General features: G+C 45.9%; 1 protein-coding gene across 3 annotated transcripts in view; it reads left to right on the plus strand.

The window, feature by feature from the left end:
• Window positions 1–1,054: 1,054 nt before the first annotated feature.
• The window catches only part of CDYL (chromodomain Y like), a 198,840-nt gene continuing 172,004 nt past the window's right edge, over window positions 1,055–27,890 (plus strand). Inside the window, exon 1 of one of the 3 annotated variants that reach the window (XM_053247724.1) lies at window positions 1,055–1,650. In XM_053247724.1, the coding sequence (XP_053103699.1) occupies window positions 1,627–1,650 (24 nt within the window). In that variant the 5' untranslated portion in view covers window positions 1,055–1,626. The remainder of the gene's footprint in view (window positions 1,651–27,890) is intronic. The other 2 variants (XM_053247723.1, XM_053247725.1) reach the window with 2 other exon arrangements.

Here is a 27,890-nt window from a genome sequence, read left to right on the forward strand (position 1 = left end):
GAGAGGGAAGATTAAAAGAATTATGGTAATGAGTAGGAGCTACTTGGAAGGAACAGATTGATTAAAAAGAATGGATTAGGAAGTGGATAGGTAACAAGAAACTATGGGGAGTATGGAAAAGGAGATGACAAAGGATAATATATGCAAATATTCTGGACTAATAATCAGATGAAGATGGGATACACAGTCTTTCCCCTTCTGCATGGGAGGGTGTAAGGCTATGTTGGTAGATTATAGGTAGATGGGAATGACACATTTATTTAAACATGTTAAATAGATAAGTAAATAGTGTGAATTGGTACAATTCAAGTCGATGGGAAGAGCTTATGGATAGACACGGACACCAGTAGATAAAATGGTGGTTTGTACAGGTGGACAGGACAACTGCTGATGGGTTTAATGTGAGCAGGAATAAAATGTTCGTGGATAACAAACTGAAAGACACACAAAAAAAGGCAAGCAAAATGAACAGGAGCGAAATGTAAAGGAATAGGCAAATGAGCAGATGGAAGGGATGAACATATAGTTGGTTGAACCAGATTATCATATGGAGGGAATGAGGTTGGGTGGGCAGAACATGGAATATAGCACTTCTAAAGAGGTGAAGGCTAGTATAAATAGTTAATGGACAGCATGAGAAGAGACATGGAGGACAGGAAAGGGGGAGTTTGGTAAATGAGTGAGCCAGAGTGTAGCTTGGCAATACAATGCATGGGCTGGGATATCAGTGGGAGACTAGGAAAAAAGGCTTGAACACAAGATCTGCTTCCTGGCTACTGGGGGTTGAAGAGAGGTTCTGTTGCCTCTCAACACAGCCTCCATGGTGGTGGTGCCCTTCTTGGTGACTTGAGGAAGTACAGTCTCCTCAAAACCTGGTTCCAGCCCTTCCTGCATGGCTGCTACCACCACTTCCTCTAACGAAGCATATGGCAGGGGAGCCCCACCCGCCCCCCAACTCCATCACTATTCTCCCTCCTCCCATTCCCCCTCCCCTTTCTTCGCTCCTCCCCCTTCCTCCCGGCGGCCATTGGCCCAATCCCCGCCGCCCCCTCGCGCCGCCGCTCAGCTGAGGAGACAATGGGCGATCAAAGAAGGGGAGGGGGTGGAGGAAGAGGATGGCGCTAGGCGAGGTTGGAGTGGAGCCGTGTGGCGCTCTCTCTGCGCTCGATTAGTGATCCTAGAGAGAAACGGAGTAAGGCAGCCTGCGAAGCGAGCGAGCCGCCCGAGCGAGGCACAGGGAGGAACTCCGAGTGGTGGTGGCGGGTGCGGGGAGTCGCCGCTGCTCCTCCTGCAGCTGCTGCCGCCGCCACCTCCACACGCCCCCCCCCCCGCCTCGCGAGCAAAGTGTGTGTGAGTGAGAGTGAGCGAGCCCCGTTGCGCAGCTTGCTCTGCGCACAAGCGCCGCCGCCAGCAGGAGCAGCAGAGGAGGAGAAGAAGGAGGAGGGCGGCAGAGGCACCACCAGCACCACACGGGCATTTAGGGAGAGGAGCGCTGTGGAGCGAGACACACACCCAGACCGGCGAGGCAAACGAGAGGCCACAGCAGGCACCAACTGAGACAAAAGTATCTCCAAACCAGCACCCAACTCCACCTTGGGAGGCAGGCGGCCGGGCGGGCGCCTCAGCATGGCTTCCGAGGAACTCTACGAGGTAACAGCCCCATGGCTCTTCCTCCCGCCGCCCTTCCTCCTCTTCCCCGCCTTCCTTGCTCCCGCCCTCGCCCCCTCTTTCCCCCCCTTTCGGTTAATGTTTAAAATCTTATCTGCCCCCTCCCCTTTTCTTTTTGCTTTGCTTTTCCTTGGTGGGGCCCTGTGTGTGGGTTTCCAAATTACGAGCCGCCCTCCCCCCCCCAGTTTCGTTAGAGGAGGACGGAAATATGACTGAACGGAGACAGCAAAGTGTTACCATTGGCTTGCGCTTTCTCTACCCCTCTAGCCTCTCCACTTGGACTCCACGAGGAAGGAACGGAAGGGTGACTGGGTAGGTGGTGGACTGTGGGCAGCAGCGCTGACAGCCGCCACTTGCTCAGACTATTGCAGCCAAAAAGTGTGCAAGCTTTGCTAGTGTGCAGATATGTGTGCAAATGCCCAACGTTTTCTGTGCCCGCTGTAGAGAAGGCAAGAGGAATGATTTCTTTCTATAGGGTTCTCTCTTTTTGAAAGTAGATCGACACCTCGGCCATGCAGCAAGCCGGCTGAGTTGATGTAAAACATTAAGCATTCAAAGTGATATGCTTCCACATTCTTTAGCAGAAAGGGCAGGGACGGGGGTTGGATTCGAAGTCGGTGTTCTGAGACGGCGTTGCCGCGTCCTTGCACCTCTTCTTGAGAGGTGACTAAACGACCCAATGGTATAGGTTGGAGTCTTCAGCTTTGGAAGGAGGTGACCACTTTAACTTTGAATTTCCGGTCTTGTGGTGTCGGTTTCATATCCCTAAACTGTTTATGGACACACATTGGGATTTCTCTTGGATGCAGCTTCCCGCTTATGTTATACACAATGTTGTATCTAGGGATATGCAATAGTAATTGTTTGAGAGCTATTCTAATCATTTCAGTAATATCTATACACTGTTAAGGGTCATTATTTTTTGGGGGGGGTCCCTTTGGGCTAACACATATGGATAGGTTTGGGGTGGTTTTTGTTTAATCACTAGTGCATTAAACACTAGTGAATCCTTGAGAACCATTGAGTTACTAAACAAGGGTATGAGACTTGAGAGTCTTGCCTGTGCACCAGGAGGAACTTCCTATGAGTGAACAATCTTTCTCTTAAGCCAGTAGAAGGTCACTTGTATGTATTTGAGTTTGATTCAAAGTTTTTGAACTGGTAAACATACAATTGGAACTCTTCTGTTTTCACACTGGGTAAACTATAGTTAATGGTTATGAAGATTCTGCCATCTTTAGTGTCTAAACCCAACTAAATCTTGGAGAGATCTGAGGGTATGAAAATATCATGTTCAACAAATTAGACACTCTGATCTTTAATTGTATTTCATTCTTGCTATATTTTGTATAGTAAGCATTTCGTTGTTGAAATAGCCACTAGGCCAGTTAATCCAACATCAGATTTCAGCTGTGGCTGGTTTGCGAATGTGCCACCTACATGTCATTTTTGTAATGGTTTTCAGTTACCTGAAGGGATGGTCAAGGCAGTTGTCTGCTTGGCTTTGCACTGAGTGGTCTCTTCACTCAACTGTTGGTGTGACCGCCTTTCCAATGGATGAGGTCCAAAGATACATGATGCTTGCTTTGCTCACTCACTCATTTTCATTGGATGATAGTGCTTTTCAGCCACACTAGTCCAGTGTGCTGGAAAAATGTCTGGGACAAGCTTTAAGTTAAAGGCATAAATATTCAGTAAAGTGTGTGAAGTACTTAGTGTTGTACTGAACTTGAAATGCATAACTAAGTGAAATATGTCGACAAAATCCATGAAATGGGTTGTATGCTGATGGTGTACAAATTTTCTGTAAACATGTGTGTTCTTTATTTAAAAAAAAAAACTTTGAGGCAACGGAGGCACTCTGTTTCTGTTCTTTCACTATACAGATACAAACACCATTATTTAGAAATACCAAAGTTGTTCGATTATCTCCTTTTTCCATGTGTACATATCATTGTCTTTAATGCCGAGTTTTCAGGTAAGAAACAAGCATGGCCATGCCAGTAAAAGGGGTGAACAGAAATCCTTAGGTAGTATAAATGTCTTGTTCAGATACTGCTGTGATACAGCAAGTCAGACTCTCTCTTGAATTCTGCAATGATTAGTTAGGATTAACTGAAGTACACTCATCCATGTAATAAGCACTGAATCCTATCTTCCTATTGGTTGACTTTTTCCTTGAGAGTTGGATGTCGTGGTGTCTTGTTGGGTCCAAAGTAATGTGTAACTTATGGCTCTTTTTTAACCATGACATTTTCTGGAAATACAAAACTATCAAAAAGGAATATAAATGTTGACTACTGGATGAATATAGGAATCTTTACTTTTTGTCTTTTTTAATGGGAAATAAAAACAACTTGGAAGTGATCTAAGTTTTTATTTTTATAAGAAAGTTTGTTCCATTGGCTGAAAAATATGGATTATTTAACTTTTTTTTGGTTAGGAATATTTTTGTGGTGCTGAAGATAAAATGTTTGGACATAGTTTTGCAACTCAAAGAAAAGCAACTTGACAGACCAGTGCTTGCTTGCTTACTGGAAAGGAGCAAATATGGAGAAGCAATGGATCAAATCTATCGTCTCTAATTGGATATACTTCTCTTGGAATCATTTAATTAATAGTTCAGAAGAGGATACAACAATCAAATGGAAAAAGTAAAATGTCAGTGCAAAAATCAGGTGAAAGTGAAATTGTCCAATCAGTGTTGGTATCGACACTTGTTGCAGTCTAAAAGTATTACTGAAGTTGTAAAACATTCATTTGAGCTGTATGAACAACCTTGTGAGCACAGCTTCCTTTTTTTCTTCCAAATCTGTTCAAATGGATTTTGGCTTTCTCTAAATGGCACAACCATTTATTCATATTAGGAAAATCTGTGCACCTCTTTCTTTTTAAGTCTTAAGGAAATCACTTATTGGTTTTAGCTTGGAATTAAATAGCCTTCACCTATCCTTCAAGGTTGAGAGACACTGACAAACTGCTTACTTTATTCGATAATTCAACTGATGAGCTGAACAATACTTTTGTATGATGATTGCCTATTGGAACTTGGAAGCTGTAAATGATCTAGATTTGGAAGCTTCCAAATTATCTAGTTGGTTAGTTGAAACATAGTTTGTGGTAGTTTGGAATTTTTGAGAATGTTGGATAGCTTTTGTGAGGATATATATTTGAATAGCAAACGAAATGCAATGTTTCTGGGATGGTTATCAGAATAACTAAATATTGACCTTTAAGTAAAACCCCAAACATTATGCTGTAGTTTGGTCGAGACTTGGATTTTTATTTTTTTTTAGGTTATGCATTATACTACTCCTTCACTGTGTGATATGGCTTTGTTGTGTTTCAAGTGAAGAGACTGTTTGCATTCTGATCAGAGTGAAGGAAAAAAGAGTGGCACTAAAGGTCTGTCTACTGCTATATGGACCTGTCTGTTAAGACTTTTTTCAGAGGTGTGGGTGCCTCTGCTTTTGGATTTGGATGGGTGGCAACTAGGGACGGGGCCTTCACTGTGGTGGTGCCCTGAGAGGTTTGCTTGGTGTTCAGTGGAAATGGTTCTCTTTATACCTTCAGTAGATTGTTTAGTGCTTTAGAGAATCCCCTTTAATGGGATTCTAGTACTGCTCTGTGACTTGATTTGTATATACACTAGGGATGTGCAAGAACCGGTTCAGTGCTCCTTTTGTGGAGCGCCAAACCGGTTCAGAAGTCTGGCATTTGAGCTGGTTCAGGGGTGGGAGGGTCCTTTTTAAGGGTTATGGAGGGTGCCCTTACCTTCCCCACTGCTTTCCCTCTGCCGGCGCTCTCCCCAAAAGTGTTGTTGCGGGGCTGCTTGCAGCACTGGTTGACGTTGTACCAGAAAAGGCTGCTGTACACATCAGCTATTTCTGGTATGACGTTCACCAGGGCTGCAAGCAGGTATGCTGCAGCCCCGCACTGACACTTCTGGGGACAAAGCAATGGGGCAGGTAAGGGCACCCTCCCTGCCCCTTAAAGGACCCCCCCGTCTCCCGGGAGTGCACGAACCAGTTTGTGCACATCCCTAATATACACTCTGTTCTGGACTGCTTTTGCTGTTTATGGTTTTACACTTGGTGATTTTTGATAAGTGTTCTATGATTTGTGTTGTGTTTAATGTTAAGCTGACTTGAGATTATTATAAGTGTGAATGCTTGGATAAAAACATCCTAAACAAATGGTATAAGTTTTGGCATTTGTTCTAATATTGTAACTCATACTAATGGATGACTTCTGTATTCCTAACCTGCAGTGTTAGGAGTCTCCTAGGTTGGGGTAAATTTGTATAATAGTGAAAACAAAATGTTGTTGAACCTTTCCCCGCACTCTGTTAAAAGGATATTTGGCCACCAAATGGTGACCCAAAGTTGGGGGAAAATGCATCACTTCCAAACAATCAGGTTTTAATAATCCCCTAGAGAAAGACAGAACCAGACTATTGGACAGTCATTGACAATGCTTTTCTGTGTGCCCTTGCTATCTAGACTTGGCACATGACTGGAATAAGATAATATCAACTAAACTGAGAATTGTGATGTGGAGGAAGAGATGGGATCTCTTTATATAGGGCCCAAGCAGTGTACAAATAAATGCTGCGGATTTATTGGTCTGAGAATTGTACTGCTAATAAGCGATTGTGTGATATTATTTATGGCAAACAGTTATTGTGTTGCATTCACTATTAAAACCCAAATTAAGCTGTTTATATTTAACACATTTGTTTACTGCCCAAAACACAAGTCTCTGGGCGCTTTACAACAAATTTGATGTCCTTTCATCCCAAGAGCTCAGAATGGGCAACTGTATTGTAGTCAAAGTACAAAACTGCCACTTAAAATTAAACACTCCTTATCATGTAATAAGAATGGAGATAAGGGAAATACAGTATTGGAACAAATTAGATTGCTCAAAGCTTTGCACATAGAGCCTTGACCAACTGCATCTCCTCAACACATGTCCTTTGTGTACCTGGAGATGTGTAGCTCTCGATGTTTTTGCTACTGTGTGTGTATTAGCCCTTCATTATGGTGAGGATTAAGAGGGATGTCTCCTGAGACTAGTGGAGGAGAGAAGTAGAATGGCTTGCTTTGCTGATTCAGACACTAGTCCTTTTAGTTCAACATTCTGTTGTCAAAAATGGCCAGCTAGATGCTTCTGGAAGTGGAGTGTGATGGTGATAGCCATTTCCCCATTTGTCCTCACTGTCAACTAGAGATGTATCTCAGCATGATATAGCTGTCATGACTGAGTATTGGTAACATTGTCCTCTATGCAATTCTCATCTTAAAAAATAAAATAATATCTACACTTTAAAATGTCATGGTAGTGGATTCCATTAGGTAACTATATGTTTGACAGTAAACAAAACAGCATGTTTAAAAGGAAAAGTAGCTGATGCCTTATGCAGATTGCATTTCCCATCAGGATATATTTGTGAAGGAAACTGCATATACCAATGTATTCATTGTGTATAACAGTGGCTTACATACTGCACAGCTGACTGCCTATGGAAGCGGGTGGTATGCACACTGCCTCCATCTCTGTCCATCTTGAAGCCATATCAGCATGGCTAACAACAGTGTGGGAAGCTCCACCCAAATGGTGTGCTGCAACAGAGCAGCTTTGCCTGACTTGCAGTATTCCCAGGGGAGCTGGGCAGAGATGCTTGCAGTGCACCATTTGGGCAGAGCTTCCCACACCACCACCAGCATGGTTTCAAAATGGAAGGAGGCAACCTGTGCGCCATCTGCTTTCATTATTGTTTGACTGTGTAGTATGTAAGCCAGTGAATATATGTATGTTTTGCCATGTGTACAGGCTGTGGGAGCTCTGGCTTCTTTCAGAGTACAGGTGATAGTATGAATGTCAATACATGTTGTTTCCCGACATGGGAAAGATGTTGGGAGATTATTCTTCATGTGATGTGGCTTTAGGGTAGATGGATAATAGATGTGGATATATAACAGTGATAAGTATAATGTAAAGGAGTGAGCAGCTCTCAAAATGGTTCTTTTTCCTGGAGTCACAGGTTGCAATGTGTTGCTGCAAACTTGCTGTAAGATCACTTTCCCGCTGTGCTGGAGCTCCTCATTGATAGGTTGTGAGCATGCTCGAGACAGGACTGGAATTTTGCAAGGCTAGCTTCCTGCCAATGGAGGGAGCCTTATCCCAGTCCTGTTCCTGTCTGTCAAGCTTGCAGGACACTGAAAGAGCTCTTCAGCGCTTACAGATTTTATTCTATTTAGGCTAGCTTTGCTCTTCTGATATTTTTCCTGTCTCATTACTATTGTCTCTCTTTTCTCTCCTCCCCCTTCCAATCAAGATTGTGGGAAGGAAGCTGCCCAGTGTTCCCTTTAAGACGTGCATGCACTCACATGTTTTTGGATGTCCGCTCAGTTCATTTTAGATCCTGCTCAGGTTGAATTAGGAAGGCCCCATTCTGCATGCAGGTGTGCACACACTGCCTTGATACTGCTGCCCAGAACAAAACTCATTCCGCACAGAGATGGGAAAAAAAATTAGGACAACCACTGGAGCTGCCTTAGGCTTTTTGTTTTGAATTTGTCAAATTCCTAGGTGTATATGTTTTTCCCCAATTCGGCCTTATAACCTTATTTTCTGTAAAAAATTTCAGCTCTTTCTTATGGAGCGGGTGCATGCAGAGGAATTGTTGAGGGGTTCCCTATCTGAGGGCCCTCGAACAACGCATAAGATCAACTCTGTGGGGCTTGCTCCCTTTCGGGTGCGGTAGGCTTCTTCTCCAATGCGCTCAGTTCCCACCATTTTGGCTGCCTGTTCTGTGGAGGCCACTCCAACTCCAAAATAGTCTAAGCACCTGAAGGAGTAAGATGAGGCCCCTAGAAAGAAAAAAGAGGTCACAGTTCTCCATGCATCTCAAGCAAGCATCTCCTAATTAAGGATGTGTGCCGCAAGACTAAAACACGGCACAAAGGAGGGGGCGCACTAAAGAAAGAGATGACCAGCGCCCATCCCCTGGCATCCATTCCACTTGTTCTGGTGGCGGAGGGTGTAGAGGGGGAACTGGCTGGTCTGTGAAGTCCCCCTGCACTTCTCCGGACAACTCTGGGCCTGAGTCAGCTGATGCTGTCTGGCAAGCAGCCGCGTTTGGAGAAACCATTCATGCCGGCAGATGAGGCTCCTATGCCTTCTGTACTGCCGGAATCTCCAGCCCAGCCATTCAGTGGCCCGGTCCCCTCTGAGGCCGGCATCTGCGATGTCCTGCCAGTGTGGCTGGGTGCTTGAAGGAAGTTTTTATGCAGGAGTGTTTGCCCCTCAGTAATGCGTTGCCATTGGCTCCTGCCCCAATACTTCCATCTCAGCCAGCAGGGCCCTCAGAAGCCCCAGGGCTCCATTGTCTTAGTCATCACTGGACTCGAGCCCTAGGAAGCAAACAGTTCCTATTTCTGAACATGGCAGGTTTGCTCCTAGAAAGGTGGGGTGCAAGCAGCTAAACCAATCGTATCATATTCTTTTTCCTCAGAATCTCCACTGCCTAAATGGCTTCTTAGGCAGTTGCCTATGCCTGTGTTGCCTCCCACCTTACCACCTCCTATTGTTCCCCAACCTGTCTTGCCAGCTCCCCCTGTTGGACCTCCACCTGGCTCTTCCCGCTCCTCCTCATCCCAGAAACCCCGTCATTCCCCACAGAGCTGTTTCTGATTCAGCCTCCAGGTCACCTGGGCCTCTGCAGCCCATTGAGTCAGATGGCGGGGGACTTATCTGGGGAAGAGTTAGCGCAACAGTCATCCATATCTGTGCGTCCATTCATGTCTGTCGAATTCGAAGTGTTGCTTGCTAAAGTAAAAAGTCCCAACAATGATTATTATTTATTTATTTATTTATTATTAAAACTTTTATACCGCCCTTCCAAAAAGGCTCAGGGCGGTTTACATTAAAACACCATTAAAATCAATTAATCATTAAAACAAAAATTATAAAACATAAAACAATAATTAACAATTAAAAACATCATAAAACAACAATTAAATATTCAGAACTATTTAAAAACAAGTTTTAAAAAGTTGAAAAAGCCTGGTTGAAGAGGTGTGTTTTCAGGTGTTTTCTGAAAATTGCGAGAGATGGGGAGGATTGTATCTCAGCAGGGAGCACATTCCACAATCTCGGGGCAGCAGCAGCCGAGAAGGCCCGTCTCTGTGTAGCCACCAAACGAGTTGGTGGCAACTGGAGACGGACCTCCTCAAGTGACCTCAATGGTCGGTGGGGCTCATAGCGAAGAAGACGATCTCTTAAATACCCAGGGCCTAAGCCTCTTTAGGGCTTTATAAGTTATAACTAGCACTTTGTATTTTGCCCGGAAACCTATTGGCAGCCAGTATAACTCCATCAAAAAAGGAGTAATGTGGTCTCTCCGAGATGACCCAGAGACCAACCTGGCTGCCGCATTCTGAACCAACTGAAGTTTCCAGACTACGTACAAAGGCAGCCCCACGTAGAGCGCATTACAGAAGTCCAGTCTGGAGATTACCAACAAATGTACCACTGTTTTGAGGTCATTGATCTCAAGAAACGGGCGCAGCTGGCGTATCAGCCGGAGCTGATAGAAAGCACCCCTGGCCACCACCTCAACCTGAGAAACCAAGGAGAGACGTTGATCCAGAAGTACTCCCAGACTGCGAACCTGTTCCTTTTGGGGAAGTGTGACCCCGTCTAGAACAGGCAGATCAACATCGTCTCTAGAGTTCTGACCCCACACAATAAGTACCTCCGTCTTATCTGGATTCAGCTTCAGTTTATTCTCCCTCATCCAGCCCATTACTGCTTCCAGGCAGGCATTTAGGGAGGATATGCCAGCTCCTGAAGAAGTTGACATGGAGAAGTAGATCTGGGTGTCATCAGCATACTGGTAACACCCAGCTCCAAATCCCCTGATGATCTCTCCCAGCGGTTTCATGTAGATGTTAAAAAGCATTGGAGAGAGTATGGAGCCTTGAGGGACTCCATAGTTAAGCTCAGATATTGAAGAGCAACAATCTCCAATCGACACCATCTGGAATCTGTCGGAGAGGTAGGAGTGGAACCACTGTAAAACAGTGCCTCCCACCCCCAACCGCCTCAGACGTTCCAGAAGGATACTATGGTCGATAGTATCGAAAGCCGCCGAGAGATCCAAGAGGACCAACAGAGTCACACTTCCTCTGTCAATTGCCAATTGGAGATCATCCATCAAGCCGACCAAGGCAGTCTCCACCCCATAGTCCGCCCAAAAACCAGTTTGAAATGGGTCTAGATAATCAGTTTCCTCGAAGACCGCCTGGAGCTGAGAGGCCACCACCCTCTCAATTACCTTGCCCAGCCATGGGAGGTTGGAAACTGGCCTATAATTGCTCAACTCTGAGGGATCTAACGCAGGCTTCTTTAGAAGAGGTCTAATGATTGCCTCCTTAAGACAAGGAGGCATCCTGCCCTCCCTCAGAGAAGCATTTATGATTTCCACCAGGCTGTTTACAACAGCCTCCCTGCTAGATCGAACAAGCCATGTTGGACAAGGATCAAGAGGACAAGTGGTAGGCCTAACTGCTCCAAGCAGCTTGTCCACATCATCAGGAGTCACAACTGAAATTGATCCAGTCGAATCGTATAAGAGGAGTTGTCGGACACCTCCAGTTCAGACATCAAATTAATTGTGGAGTCTCCATCTAGGTCGGCCCGAATCCGAGATATTTTTTCTGTGAAAAATTCATTAAACACATCACAGCGGGTAACTGATGCCTCCAAATTCTGGTTCAAGGGAGAGGGAGCAGATACTAGTCCCCTCACAACCCTGAACAACTCCGCCGGACGTGAACTCGCAGAGGCAATACGGGCAGAAAAGAACCGCTTCTTTGCCGCACGTATCGCTTGCGCATAGATCTTTTTAAAGTGTGCTCCATGTCGTAATCTGTCGGACTCGAGTCGGGTTTTTCTCCACTTGCGCTCCTTTCGCCTACCTTGCCGCTTCAGCCCCCATGGATCTTCCGTATACCCAGGGGCCAATTTTGAAGCAGGTCGGAGGGGACGCATAGGAGCAGTCGTGTCTACTGCCCTGGTGAGCAAGTTGTTCCAGTTCTCAACCAGGGCATCAACAGGATCACCAGCAGAGCCAACATTAAATCCCTCCAAGGCGTCTTGGAATCCTACTGGATCCAGTAACCTCTTCGGGGGGACCATTCTAATGGGCCCCTCGCCCTTGCGGAGGTTGGAAGTGGTTGTAAGTCCAACCTTAACCAGATGGTGGTCCGTCCATGACAACGGGGAAATCATAGGAGCCCCCACCCACGGAACACCACCCTGATCAGAATAAAAGACCAAATCAAGCGTGTGACCTGCAATATGCGTCGATCCAGAGACCGCTTGGGATAGGCCCATAGTCGTCATGGCTGCTATGGACTCCTGAGGTGCCCCGGACATATTGGTCCTAAAATGAACATTGAAGTCCCCCAGCACCAAAAGTCTAGGAGACTCCAACGCGAGTTCCGCGACCAAGTCCGTGAGCTCAGTAAGGGATTCCGCTGGGCAGCGGGCCGATCGGTACACCAGCAGAAGTCCCAATCTATCCCTGGTCCCCAAACTCAAGTACACACATTCGATATGGTCCGATGCACTAACAGGGACCCTGGTAAGGGAGATGTTATCCTTATATACCACAGCCACTCCACATCCCCGCCCACGTCCCCTCACCTGCTCCTCTACAGAATATCCTGGCGGGTGAAGCTGGGACCAAACTGGACCACTAGCCTCCCCCAACCAAGTCTCAGTAATACACATCAGGTCGGCCCCTTCATCCATGATCAAATAATGTGGCACCTACAGAGGTAGCACTAAACACTCTTGACTTAGATCAGAATGTTTTCCCCTCATCAGCCTCGTCTTCGATCTCTGTGCCATTCCCTTCACTTTTCCTTAAAGTTATGATGGCAGTGGCAGCAGCTAGCCGCCTCTAAGCCAGTGGTAACTACTCTAGGAAGCATTATGCGCTCAATCAAGGGGTCAGTTTCTTATCTGTTATCCCCCGTATTGATGTGCCAGTGGCACAAATGGTGTCTGGTCTATTTTGAATTCAGAGGGTCAAGATCAGTTGAAGTTTCCTGAAGACAGGAAATGTGATGTTTTACTAAAAAAAAGGTTCACGACCCTTCTGTGAGTGTGATAAAAGCAGCTATTACCAATTCTATTTTTTCTCAGGCTTCTATGTTTTTGGGCAGAGGAGCTCATCACCCTAGTTCCTCCTGAGAATGTGAAGCTCCACCAGGGCATCAATAAGATGGCAAAGCTGCGGCATTAATGGCGGACTCTAGCTTGGATTGCATCCAGCAGGCATACAGGGCTATGCCACCAGGGGTCATGGTTCAGCGGTTCCTCTAGCTCAAGTCTTGGCAGGTGAACACTAAGTCCAAAATGGCACCTCTTCCCCCTTTACAGGAGCTAATCTATTCGGCCTGGCTTTAGATCCAGTTTTAGTTCAGACAAATGACAAGAAGAAGGCCATGCCTTCCAACAGGAAGGATTTTCAGAGGCCTTTTCGTCCTATTGTTCCTTCTTTCGTTCCCATAGAGAGTTCCAGGGAAGTTCCTCAGGTTAGGCCAGGGATTTCCACTACAACAATTTCAGAGGATATGTACTGTCACAGTGGAGACAGTGTTATAGAAGCCCCGCAAGGGCATAGGGAGCACAGGGATTTAGAGCCTTCAACACCAATTCATAGTTATCCAAGAAACAATGATGCAGTTCAGGTTGGGGGCAGGCACCTGGACTTTGCCCCCACATGGATGTCCAACACCCAGGACCACTGGATGGTGGACATAATTTCCAATGGATACTCCCTATACCTTACCTCTTCCCCACCAGACTCTTTTCAGTTGTCTCCGAAATCAAACAAGCCAGAGAAACATCTGAGAATGATTCAAACCATTTGTCATCTTGAACAGATTTGGGTGATGGAGCAAGTGCCATTGATAGGCTTATGTCACTGTGTTTACTCATTGTTGTTTCTTGTTCCCAAAAAGGATGTTTCTTGGAGGGCAGATCTAAACAAGTACATAAGGAAGAAGAAATTCAGAATGGAGTGGCTGCGAACCATCAAGAATACAATCCGTCCAGGGGATTTCTTGGCCTCAATGGACTTGGCCGAGGCAAACCTACACATTCTGATCAAGCCAATCTACCCGAAATTCCTAAGGTTCTCCTACGACGGGTTCCATTATCGATACAAGGCCTTTCTGTTTGACCTGTCCTCAGCACCGCGGACCTTCATGAAGGTCATGGTCATTGCTCATTTATGCCTGCAGGGGGTATACATAAACCCCTTCTTGGATGACCTCTTGATCTGAGCCCCATCTCAAGCTCAGGCCCAGGTGTCAGTGAGTGTTACGCTGTAATGCTTGGAGGATCATGGGTTTATGGTCATTTCGGACCATTTGGATCTGTCGCAGGTTCTTCAGCACCTAGGAGCGGTGTTCAATACGGATTGGGGTCTGAATTTTCTGCCAGAGGAACACAAGGTGAAGATCGCTGCTCTCATGCACCCACTCCTGCGGTGCCCGTCAATAAATCTAATGCACCTGGCTCAGATCCTGGGGTCTGTGGTTGCCTGCATGGAGTGCATGCCATGGGCAAGGTGGCATTCACATCCTCTGCAGTGACTCCTCCTGTATCAGGATTGTATCATGGTGGGGGCCCGCCAGCAGATACACCAGCCCCAGAAAGTCAAAGAATCCTTTTGGTGGTGGCTGTCGTCGGCCATCAACAGAGGCCTACCTCTAACTGATTGTAGCGGGTTGACTGTAGCGGATTATAGCCTTGGTTTCAAAGCAAGCTCACATGAGAGGAAGAAAAATGCTGAATCATCCCTGCTGAGCTTTCTGGCAAAGGGTGCTCTTAAAATTCTTCTGTATTTCTGTTAGGTTCAAAAATGGCTGCCACCACCATCCTTTTTTTTCAACAGATCTTGACCCTCTCGGTGTGGGGTGGAATTCCAAGGAAACTCTTTCTTTTGCTATTGGGAAAGTACACAAAAATCCTCCATGTGCAAGCCTACTTGTTGTGAGAAAGCTGGTAGTTTGCTGAACGTCTGATTTGTTTGCACCAGAGTGAGACCCCCTTCCAGCCCACTTTCTCCTGAGTTAAAAATCCACTCAGAGGCTTGTAAAATAAAAGAACAAAAAGAAAAACAGCTTTATTCAAATGCTACAGACTGCTTCCCTCTGAGGCTCTCTCAGCTTTTAGTTACAGGTAAAAATACTCAGTATGTTACAAGAATACTTTAAAAAGCACCCTGAATGATATTGGGGTGGCATGCTTTTAAAAAATCATGATTACCCAGTTGCAAGGAACAGGTATGTAGGGAAATACAAAAGCACCTTTAAAAGCTTACATGGTCTTTTGCAGTGCCCTGGCTGGATGGGCAAAGGCTAGTGTTTCTTAGTTTAGTTACGTTACAGGTAAGCAATCATATAACAGTTTCAGGGGTATACAAAGCACACCTCAAAGAAGTCTAACGTAAAATCTGACTAAACAAACTTTCCCTAGACCAAACTTCACGAAGCCAAAGCCCTGGCTTCCTTTGTCTTGTACCCTCCAAATCCTGGTTGAGAATTCAAGCCAGTGCAGTTCTATCCTCAAGCAGCCATCCTCCCTGGCCACATGTGTTCCTCTCTGCACCCCCAGCCAGCTGCTTCTAACAAAGAAACTCACCTTCCTCCTCCCTAGGTCCCACCCCCCTGGTGTGCTTATTGGCTGAGCCCTGGAGTTCACCAGCCTGTCAGTCAGGACAGGGTTCACTTCTGGTTAACACTTTAGGGGAGGGGTGGCTGATCACTACACTGATCCTCAGAGGATTATTGTCACAATAGACCCAGCCTATCAGGGTGGGGGGTGTACTGCCAAAATCAGATAGTTCAAGGTGTATGGTCCAAGGAGGAAAAGAAAAGGAGCATCAATTGGTAGGAACTTCAGGCCGCCAACTTGGCGCTCAGGAAGTTCTGTCAACTTTTGAGGGGCCGTCATGTATTGCTATGCACAGACAACACGCTGAAGGCCCACATCAATTGCCAGAGTTGCACATGGTTGAAACTACTGATGGCAGAGATGGACGATCTGTTATAGGCAGAGAAATGTCTATCACTGCAGAACACCTCAGCGAGGTGAGCAACACACAGGCAGACTGGGTCAGCTGACAAGTAGTGCATCCCACGGAATGGTCCCTCCATCCACAGGTGTTTCAACAGATTGTTCAACACCTAGGCTTGTTTCAACAGATTGTTCAACACCTGAGGTGTCTCACCTCAGTCACCAGTTCTCTCACTTCTTCACCAAGTTTCAGTCTCATCTGGCAGAAGCAACTGACGACTTCATGGCCGCCTGGCCCATACCTACACCTTTCCACTCACAGCCATCATTGCCAAGGTCATTTGGAAGATGGTGGCAGAATGGGCATGGTTGATCTTTGTGGCCAAGGAGGCTGTGGTTTTCAGACTTGGTCTTTCTCTCCATCCTTCCACTGTGGCGTTTTTCTTTCTGCTGGGATCTTTTGAACCAAAGGCCCTTGCTATATCCAGAGCCAGAATGGCTCCAGCTCTGTGCATGGACCCTGAGTGCACAAACCTCTTAGCCAAAAGTTATACAAAGCTGGTTCAGGACACTATCATTGTGTCCTGCCACCCACCAACTCAACAAATATGCCAACAAAATATACTTGGGCTGCCTTTTCCAGGTGGGCTGTCTGCAAACACCAGGATCTGCAGTGTTTGGGAGTTCCTGAAATGTTGGCTTTTCTTCAGTCTGGAATGGACCTTTACCTGCATCCCAACATGCTATGTAGGCAGGCTTCTGCATTAGCATCTGCTCTGGAGATTTCAGATCCGGGCACTTCATCCCTTCATCCGCACATATCTCGACTTTTGAGAGGGGTTTCCAATTTGACGTCTCCACCTGTCCAACAATTTTCATCTTGGAACTTAAACGGGGTGCTAACCGCCCTAACTCAGCCCCCATTTGAATTTCTGGCTTCTATCAATATGAGGCTGCTCTCCTACAAGGCCCTTTTTTTTGGTTGCCATCATGTCAGCCCGGAGAGTTTCTGAGCTGGGCACTTTGTCGGTGCATAAGGAGCTGAGTATTTTCCTGCATGATCCAATTATTCTGAAGTTAGATCCAACTTTCATACCCAAAGTTAATACAGCCTTTCATCTTTCCTAGGACGTCATTGACCATCCTTCTGCCCGTCTCCTGTTCACCACAAGGAGAAACTTTGGCATAACCGCCTAGAGATGTACATATCAGGCAGTATAAAAATAAGATACATAAATAAGCTTGATGCCCGCAAGACCCTGTGGGCCCATATGAGGCTCACAGAAGGTCTTCGTAAAACTGATTCGCTCTTTGTTTCTTTTCATCTGACCTCATTGGGCTGTCTCGAGCATGCTCACTGCACAGCCCTTCAATGAGGAGCTGTAGACACAGGGAAAAAGAACCCTTCACAGTAAGACCAATGTTCGTCTCTGTAAATATGATGTATAGATGCTGGTATTAGTAAGGGAGATCTTAGTGGAAGGGTTGAAGGAAGAATATGCTTTCTAGTTTGGGTTTTTGACTGATGAAAAATTGAATTGAATCATGCATTGAAGTGTTCAGGTTCCAGTTTTTCAGATTGTTTTGCAGAAAGATATATTGTGTGTTCACACCACAAATTCTTTTTTAAAACAAGGTTTCAATTTGAAGCAATATCTTAATTATTCAATATTCTGTCAGTTTTAATGAAATTGCATGTGCCTATTAGATGTTCATGAATCATTTTTTTAAAAATTTCAAAAGTTTTTTTTAAAGTTTTTTAAAATTCAAGCTTGAATTGAATTGCAAAATACTCAAATCAATTTGTTGAAATAGCCATTGCCAGCTGTATCGACGAATCTACTCTAATTGATTCGGCCATAGGGAACAATGAGGAACTTAACCCCCCCATTGTTACCCATGTGTAGGTCCTAGGGACACCAAAGTGGGTTGGGTGGTAGGGCATGATGGGTTCCACCTACCACCCAACTCACAAAAGAAATGGGCAAGCAGGCGATTTAAAAAATGGTTTCCCTACTAGTGGTGGGGAGGAATGGAATGGCCTGCTTCGTAGGATCCTATGGGGGTTTGGGGGAAAGATTAATCACTTGCTTGCCCATTTCTTTTGTGGGTTGGATGGTAGGCAGCACCCATCATGCTGTGCCACCCAATCCACTCTGGTGTCCCAAGGAGCTAACCATGAGGAACAGTGGGGTATTTCGAGTTCTTCATTGTTCTCTAAGGCTGAAACAAGCACGCTTGGCAGCCAACAAATAGCCATAAGCTCAACTAGAACAATGTTTCAGCCACATTTTGACTGAGTACATCTTGCAGTATAGTTGCAGAGCAGTGAGTGAAGCACACGTTAGTCTTGAAGCCACACACAGAGCTCATCACAGCAATCACCAAGATATATTGTAAATGGTTTGAATGTTGTAACCTGGTTTTTCAGGGTTTTTAAACTGTTTTGAATGTTTTAACTGTTACTGATTTATGCTGTGTTACAACCTCTGTTTTTAACTGCTAATTTATTTTAATTGTTTTGATTTAATGTAAACCTCCCTGAGCCATTTTGGAAGGGCGGTGTAGAACTTGAATAATAAATAAATATTATACAGGGATGCCACTGTCTGTTTCTTGCCACAATACCATCTCACAAAGAGACCAAACTTACAACTCAAGGAAAGTAGGCAGGCATCTATATTCTGCCTCTGTCAATCTGAGATCCACAAAACCAGATAGAGTAGCAAGCTATAGCACAGCAAGCATATTATACTTGGTCAGTGCTGAGAAAAGCACAAAATCGAATCTTCCTGCCTTCCATTGTGCCTGCCACAGAGAGACAGGAGGACAGAGCAGTCGTGGACTGATGGACCAATAGTTTTGCAAGAAAGTAACAAATCTTCTGGACTCTGACCATGAGAAATCTCTTTTCTCCAGTGTTCGTGTACACTGCTGCCTGCCTGCCTGTCTGGATAACACCATGGCCTCAGATTGGTCTTGGGTACTGGCTGACAGCCTGACACATGGATCAAGGCACCAGTCCATCATCTCCTCATTGGCCATGGTGTTGTGGTTTGGTGCGTGTGTGCGCGCGCACGCCAGCTGTACTAACAGGCAGACTGTGACACATCTGGGTTTGGGACTGGCCAGGTTGGGGTGAGCTGCCAGTGGTGTTACAGAAAGTGCGGGTGACCATGTTTCACTCACTCTCTATGGCCAGCTTGGGATAGCCCAGCAGGGGGAGGTTGGCCTTCAGGGGTGTCATCATACCCCTGGCTATGGAGAACACCCTCTTGTTCTGGAGAAACTGTATGGCAGCCACCACCAAGTCCGGCTAGACTTGGTGATGCATTGCCCCAAACTGGATCAACTCCATCTCCTGGCCTGCCACTGGTTCATGTAAGTACTGCAGCACACACTGCTCAGCACTGCTGCAGGGCTCTTTCCATACTCCTGGCAAGCAACGTTCCCTCTAAGGCGTGCACACATGCCTGCACTCACAAGTTTTTTGATGTCCGCTCAGTTAATTTTAGATCCTGCTCAGGTTGAATCAAGACGGCCCCATTCTGAATGCATGTGTGCACACATTGCCCAGAACAAAACTCCTGCCCAGAAGAAAACTCAATCTGCACACAGTCAAGCTTTTTTTTTAAAGAGAAAATGCTGGCAAGGTGCTATGGAACCCCTCGGTGAATCGCCGGGTTGAACCTGGATGTGGAACAGCTGGCTCACTTGGCCCTGCCACAGACACCACACTGCTGGACCAGGAAGTGGTGGTGGTGATGCTGCTTCTGGGGTGGACTGCACACTAGAAGTAGGTGCCCCAGCCTCCTCTCCTCTGCTTGGTTGTCCCTCCACCTGGGCAGCTGGTCAGAAGTGACAGCTTTACCCTTCATCCTTGAGTCACATAGGCAGGACAAAACATGTGCTGCTGATGCACCCAAGGGTGTGCTGAGCTGACCCACCACTCCAGACCTCATCCTGCATGACCAGATTCAGAGTGTGTGCCACACAACGGATGGAGGCAAACTGAACCTGCTTGGCTACCTTAGATACGTTGGCAGCATTGTCGGTGGCCATGAACCTTTGGTGAAGGTTTGGCTGCCCAGCAACCCTGCTTGCACCTGGTGATCTGTGGGTGCTGCAGAGGAGAGCTGGTCCCCTTAGCTGAGCAGGGTCTACTCTGGTTTCATATGAATAGGAGACTAGAAGTGTGAGCACTGTAAGATATTCCCCTCATGGGGTGGAGCAGCTCTGGGAAGAGCAGAAAGTTCCAAGTTCCCTCCCTGGCTTCTCCAAGATAGGGCTGAGAGAGATTCCTGTCCCCAGCCTTGGAGAAGCAGCTGCCAGTCTGTGAAGACAATACTGAGCTAACTAAGCCAATGGTCTGACTCAGTATATGGCAGTTTCCTATGTTCCTATAATGACAGCTCATCTGCTGTGTAGTCAATATACAGCACATGCAGTAGAGCCCACCTGTGCTTTGCTGCATGAGAGAGGCTGGCCACACCACCAGCTGCAGTTATCCAGTCTCCTGTTCCCAACAATGTGCTGTTAAGGACAGGAAAGCAGCGTGCATTCCACTAGGATTGATCCACAGTTAAGTGCATGCTGGTGTCAAGTGCTGCTGTACACAGCAGCCCCGACACAGCCTCTCTGCATGCCTGATACAGAGAGGGCAGCACCCGCCTACTGAAGGTGAAGTGTGGGGATGTTGTAGCCAGGGGCAGCTGTTGGGGCAGCTGTTGGAGCAGCTGACAGAAGCCAGAGTTCTCCACCACCTGGAAGGGCTGGTCATCCAAAGTGATTATCTTGGCAATGATCCATGTAATGGGATGAGGCCATGGGCAACCAGAACACTTGCCCATTGACTGCACCCACTGCTCAGGCAATTTCCCCTGCTTGAGAGCAGGAGCCTTGCTGCTAGTTGAGGATAACAGGCCTATTGCTGCCAGCAGGAGCATGGACCCCCTGGGTGATGCTGTCACAGGTGTTGCAGCATCCCCATTGTCATAAGGACACTGACCTGTGTCCTGCAGTGGATGCAGGCAGCAGGGTGTAAGTCACAAACAAAAACAAGTACCCTGTGTCAGACAAAAGAGTATATGTCTGGGGAATGCTGACTGAATCTATGCATCTATGAGATGCAAAATATTACACATATAACCCAATGTTGGGAAATAGGTTACCCCTGGAAATACCATGCTCCATATAGTATGGCCAAAGAGATTTAATGTATGAACCAAAACCCAAATAAAATGGTTACAACACTGTAAGTGATAATAATAAATTATTTATAAACACAAAATAAGAAACCTAATAGTAATCAATGAAAAATGAACAATACCCATGTAAACACATATCAGAAAAAAAATGTGTTAATGAATAACAAAATGATACCAAAGACTAATGTCCATGATTGTCCATACTAACTAATAATAATAAACACAGAAAAGCTGGGAAGAGAAACGCATGCTGAATGAATAACTTCTTCAAACAAATCACTCTGTGCTGTATCCAGATAACTCCTCCACCGATGTGGGTGTGTTGAGATATCAAATGGCAGTCAATGGAAACACCTACCAATGCCTCAAATGCTGGCAGATGGTAATTGATGAAAGTGCCAAAATTAGTGCCCGACAGGCACCCGGGTTCTATGCCCGTTTCGAGGTCACACTCTTCCTCATGGGCAACCAGATAATTTTCCATAGGAGAAATTGTTCATCATGTGTCTTTTAGTAGCACGAGTAAATTTTCACAGAAAAAAACATTTCTGCAGGCAGGAAAAAGATAAGAGCCGCTCGAAGAAATGTTTTTTAGGAGAAACATAGCAGTATTTAATGGCATCTTGCCTCTTGGATTGGAGGTGGCCTATAGCCCTCAGACTAGTAGGCACTGATAGACTTGTCCTCCATGAATTTATTGAAGCCCTTCTTAAAGCTATCCAGGCTGGTGGCTGTCACCACATCCTGTGGCAGAGAATCCCATAGGTTTATTATGCATTGCGTCAAAAGTACTTCCCTTTGTCAGTCCTAAATTTCTTGGCAATCAGTTTCATGGGATGACCCCTGGTTCTAGCGTTAGACGATGGCGGGTGGGGTGGATTTCTCTCTACAATGCCATGCATAATTTTATAGACCTCTATCTTGTTGCTTCTCTATCTTTTTTTCTAAACTAAAAAGCCCCAGGTGTTGTAGTCTTGACTCCATAAGGAAGGTGCTCTAGGCCTCTGATAATCTAAGTTGCCCTCTTCTGCTATGGAAGTGTGAAACGTTTCAATTCATAATGGACTGTTTCGAGCTCAAAACCAAATACCCTCTGGAAAAAGCGCCTGCTTTGAGATCTGAAGAAAAGAAGTCCATTATGATCAAAATGTTTCGAGTGCCATTTTGGAGGCCTGTTTTTCCCTTGCTGATTGACTTTCCGGCACTGGCTTCCAATTGGCTTGTGATCTCCTTTCTTCTTGGTTGGCTTGTCATACAAATCAAGTGTTCCCAAAAGGAGGGAACTTCAAACTGTATTCAAAGGGACCTGAAGCCAGGGAGAGCTTTATGTCTCTCCTGAAGATGATACATCAGGAGAAGAGGCAGGTAGATTTGAATTTGTGATTTTTTTTTTCCTCAGCAAAGAGTATAATATGATGATCTGTAGCTGCTATAATTATCTGTTTTTGCAGGATCTCAGATTGACAAAGACACAACTTGGCTGCTGCTCCCCCCAACCTTGAGTTGTGGTTTGGTTTGTGAGATAGCGTTGTGGTGAAAAATGGACAATGGCAGCTCTCTGTCTATAATATTTCTTGGTGATTGCTATGGTGAGCTCCATGTCTGGTGCTGAGACTAACTTGTGCATCACTCACTGCTCTCCAGTCTGCATTGCAAGCAGTGTTCCCTCTAAGAGAGATTCCCAGAAGTTGACTACAACTCCCAGAATCCCCTGCTGCAATGGCTTTTGCTTGGGGATTATGGGAGTTGTAGTCAACAACATCTGGGAATCCCTGTTAGAGAGAACACTGATTACAAGGTAAATTTAGTCAAAATGTGGCTGAATCAGTGTTCTCTCTAATTTTTTGGTCATCTGTATGTGGAAAAAGTTATGTTCTGGGCTGTAGTATCAAGGCAGTGTGTACGTACATGTATTCAGAGTGGGGCCTTCCTGATTGGGATCTAAAATTAACTGAATGGACATCAAAACAGTGTAAGCATGTGCATGTGCACACGCCTTAGAGGGATCACTGGGCTGAAGATGTTCTAGTTGAGCTTAAGGCTATGTTTGCTGCTAGGGGTGCTGCTGTGGCAGCTGTTGCAATGCTAGGAAGTAAGGAGTCATAATAGTATGTGAGAGAGCAACTTGTGCCAATGATGTTACTGCATCACATTAACGCACCATGCCTGCACTGAAAGAGGCCACTTCCGCTCATAAACACGGGACCTGCCGCATAAGTGGAGGGACATTTCCTGCTCATCTTCCAATGATGCCCCTCCTACCATCAAAAGACAGGCTCATCATCCTTCTCCCACCCTTCCCCTTGTTCCTTTGCCTGTACCTTGCCCAGCCTCTCCTTTACCTCCTGTGGCTCCTGCAACTCCAACCCTTCTTATGTCAGGCTTGGAGACCTCCCATTGTGAAGGGGCTGTTAATTATAACAGTGACCAGAATGATGCTTCAGATAAGGAGGGAAAAATGTCTGAGGAAGAAATCTCTCCCAAAATTCCTCCTTCTATGCACTTGTTCTCTACTGCAGATTTTGAGATTCTGCTCTCTACAGCAAAACAGGCCAGAAATGATGTTTCTCCTGTGGATACCTTTCAAGCCTCCTTTTCACTAGATAAAAATGTTTTCCCATCTTCAACTGTATCCACAGCCACAGTGCCATTCCCTCCTCTTTTTCATAGTGTCATGATGGCTGAGTGGGCTGCCCCAGCCTCTACCAAGCTCGTGGGTTCCTGTCCCAAGAAACTTTGTGCACTTCCTCAGGATGTATCTTTCTTCATTGCTGTCCCTATTGTTGATGCCCCTGTGGCCCAGTTGGTCTCCAGGGCTGTGATGTTCAAAGAATGGGATGAGCAAATCAAAACCCCTGAGGTTCGGAAGTGCAACTTCATGCTCCACAAAGCCACTGTGTTTTGGCTACTGTAAAGGCCACCACTACTAACTCCATTTTTGCCTGCGCTTCCATCCTCTGCCTTTTCTACTCTTACTCACAATGGAAATCCACCACTCAGGATGTCTGGGTGCTCACCACAGTCTCCAAGGGATACACTCTAGATCTCACCTCTCTTTCCTCAGACCACATCATAGTTTCATCCAGGTCCAAGAATCCAACCAAATGTTGTCGGATGAATCAGGCCATTCTGCATCTAATTCAGATCATGGTAATCAAACCTTTGTCCTCAACAGAATTATGTCATGGCATCTACTCTACATTTCTCGTTCTCAAGAGAGACGGCTTGTTGAGGGCAGTGTTGGATTTGTAACGCTTACCTTCATACCATTAAAGAAGCAGTTCATCCCCATGACTACTTGGCATCCGTAGATCTTGCAGAAGCTTACCTTCACATTCACATCCTTCTGGACCACCACAAATTCCTCAGATTCTGCTACAACAGCCAGCACTATAATACAGAACCCTGCCCTTTGTCCTGTCTTTAGCCCTGTGGGTCTTTACCAAGGTCATGGTAGCTTTCAATGCGCTCCATGTGAGTGGTGTCCACGCTCATGAGTTTTTGGACAACCTCTTGATCCGAGCACCCTCCCTTCTTCAAACTCAGCAGGATGTTCAACACATTCCTCTGTGTCTTCAGTCTCATGGCTTCATGGTCAACTCCCAGAAGAGTCACCTCACACCTTCTCAGTCCCTTCAACACCTAGAGGTGCTCTTCGACACATCCCAATCCACTGTCTCCCTTCCTCTCAAAAGGAGGGAGAAAATAGTGTTTCTCATTTGTCCTCTGCTAAAGAAGGCCTCCGCAGATCTGATGCTTCTGACCTAGCTCCTAGGCTCCATGATCTTGAGTGCACCCTGTGGACAAAGTGGGATTCTCACCCTCTCCAGTGGCAGCTCCTACCCTTCCAGGATGACAACACAGCATCTGTTCACAAAGAAGTTCCCCTCGTCGCAGCTATTTGTCTCTCCTTCCGTTGGTGGCTCTCCCTTGCCATGCTCCAGGGACGACTCCTGGCCATGCCAATGCATATCATCATCATGACTGATGCCAGCCTTCTAGGTTGGGGAGCTCACTGCAATGGCCAATATGCTCAGGACTCATGGAGTCCCATAGAAAAGCTGCACAGCATCAATTGGTTGGAGCTCAGAGCAGTCAGCTTAGCTCTACTCCAGTCCCTAGCCACCATATGAAGCAATCACATCCTTGTGTGCATGGACAACATCGCCACAACGTCCCACATCAGTTGCCAGAGAGGCACCAATTCCTGCTCTCTCATGGCAGAGTCATACCACTTATTTTGCTGGGTGGAACTTCACCTGGCATTGATCTTGTAGCATCTTCAGGGAATAGCCAGCTGTCAGGCCAAGTGGCTCAGTCACCAAGCCATTGACCCAGTGGAATGGTCCCTTCATCCTGCAGTGTTCCTCCCAGATCATCAGTTCGGTACGCCTGATGTAGACCCCTTTGCTTCACCTCACAATCACCTGCTACCCAGTTTCTTCACCTGCTGCTTCTCTCCCCTGGCAGAAGCGATGAATGACCTGATGGTTCCCTGGCCTGCGGGTCTTCTTCAGTCAACAGGGTTATTCCAAGATGGTTCTGGATACCATCTTGGCCTCTAGATGCTCTTTGACTAACCACATCTCTGACTACCTGTGCGGCCTTTTCACACTGGTCCTGCAGGGAGAAATTCCAGCTTCTCTTTGCTCTACCGCCTGTCCATAGATTCCCTTTCTGGAACCTTAATAAGGTGTTAAACACACTTACTGAATCACGTTTTGAACCACTTGGTGAAATTCCTCTTCTACAAGGTCCTCATGCTGGTAGTAATTCTGCTCACAGAGTCTCAGAACTTGGTGCCCTCTGTGTCTGGAAAGAACTTTGCCTATTTCAACTAGGGTGCTGAAAACTGACATGACCTTTCTTTCAAAAGTAAACTTGGCCTTTCATTGCACCCAGGATATGGTCCTCCTGTCCTCTTTGTTCCGCCCCTTCCCACCCAAAGGAATGGGCTTGGCATATCTTAGATGTTCGGAGGCTCTCTGCATATACAGCAGGCACACCAAAAACATTCATCGTCCTGACTCTCTCTATCTCCTTCCACCAAGCTTCTTTAGGTGTGAAGGTTTTTAAGATTGCCCTACCCAGGTCGATTAAGTCCTGCATCTCATTAGCTTATTATTCTCTGAAACTGCCCGTATCTCATGGCATTACTACTCACTCTACCCGCATCACAGCCACCTCAGTGGCTTTTTCGGCTCGTACACCCATCTTAGAAATATGTAGGGCAGTAACCTGGTCATCCATTACACCATTCACCAAGCATTACAGAATAATCTCCTTTCACTCTGCACAGGCAGCCTTTTAGAGCACCATCCTGCAACAGGTGGTCTAGCTTCATCTTCTCCCTCATTAGTTCTTCAGCTTGGGCATGTCCCATGATGCAAAGATGACCTCCTACACTGTGGAAAAAGAAATGATGGATTTACCGTGAAGGGATGTTTTTAACAGTATACGGAGGTCATCCAACCCACACAAGAATGATCTTTTCAAACATTTTCACATAGTTTCGTTGACCCCCTTTGTGGTTGTAGGTGTCTTCCAGGGTGTATCATTGTAGCATTCTCCTTGCTCTTTCTTCGCCTGTTTTTGGACTGTACTTTTTCCTCCTCTACTTTCTTGAGCTTGCATTCTTAGTCTTTTTCTTCGATGCAGCTCTCCTGGAACTGGGGTTTGCCACCTTCGCTACAGGAAGTTAGCCATGCCTACATTTTTAAAAAATGGTCCTGCCCTTGGAGCATGCTCAGTACACAACCCACGATGCAAGGATAACCTCCATTAACTGTGAAAAAGAATCCTTCATGGTAAGTCCAACATTGCTTTTCCCATTGTTCTCTATGGCTGAAATACTTGATGTTTTGAGTTGTTTCTTCGAAACAGCCAGGACGACTTCTGTTTTTATGAAATGTTTTGACCCTTTTGCGTTTTTGTTTTGGCTCCAAACCAAAATGCAAAATCCATTTCATGCACATTCCTCCCTCCCTCTTTTCATGATTGGTGCTCTAGGTGCTCAGGTTCAGTCTAGGTGTTCAGCCAGAAGAGACATACTGGCTCATCAGAGAGGCATTTCCCTAGCTCCTGAGCCTGTCATTTTAGTTGAGGGAGCAGTGGGCTGAGCCTAAGCACATAGCTAGCTAGGTAGCCAGTCAGTAAGGAAGAGAGAGGGATGCTGTACAAGACAGCATTAGCTTTTCTAGCTGCTGCAGCATGTTGCTGGCTCATGTTCCATTTGTGGTCTACTAAAACACCTTATACCCTATGTACTTTTCACATGTACTGCCAAGCCAGCTGTAATGGATGTTCTGAACAGGTGCCTGAAATTAGTAATGGGCTGCATGGGGAGGCCAATACACTAAAAACTCAAGACAGAGAGGATTTCTTGGTAGGTTAATCAGCTGTGGCTCTTCCTGGAAAAAATGATCTTGTCTTCCTATAGTTCTGGAGATTATCAAACACAGAGATCAGACTACTGCACTGCATTATATATGGGACTGCCTTTTGAAGACCATTGAGAAACTTTAATTGGTACAAAATACCGTAGTCGGTTTGATAGGCTCTTGCAGAATTAAGAGCCTCTTACCATTGTTTAAAATCTTCATTGGTTGCTAGATTGCTTCTGACTGGAGTTCAAAGTGCTGGGTTTTATCTGTGAAGCACTAAAAGGTTTTTGAATGGAGTATTTTAAGATCCATCTGATCTCTGCATTTTAAGATCTTTCACTGAGGCCCCATTCCAGGTGCCCTCACCTTCAGAAGTGAGGTGGGTGCCTATGGCAGATAGAACCTTTTCTGGTAATGACACCTAGACTTTCAAATGCTCTCCTCAAACATATCTATTCAGCATCTGTTAAATTTTCTTGTTCAGTTAGGCCTTTGCTGGCTTTTGAACACTTCATTTTTTCCCCAGCTA

The sequence above is a fragment of the Hemicordylus capensis genome, chromosome 4, assembly GCF_027244095.1.
Source record: "Hemicordylus capensis ecotype Gifberg chromosome 4, rHemCap1.1.pri, whole genome shotgun sequence".
In the NCBI taxonomy this organism is placed as follows: domain Eukaryota; kingdom Metazoa; phylum Chordata; class Lepidosauria; order Squamata; family Cordylidae; genus Hemicordylus; species Hemicordylus capensis.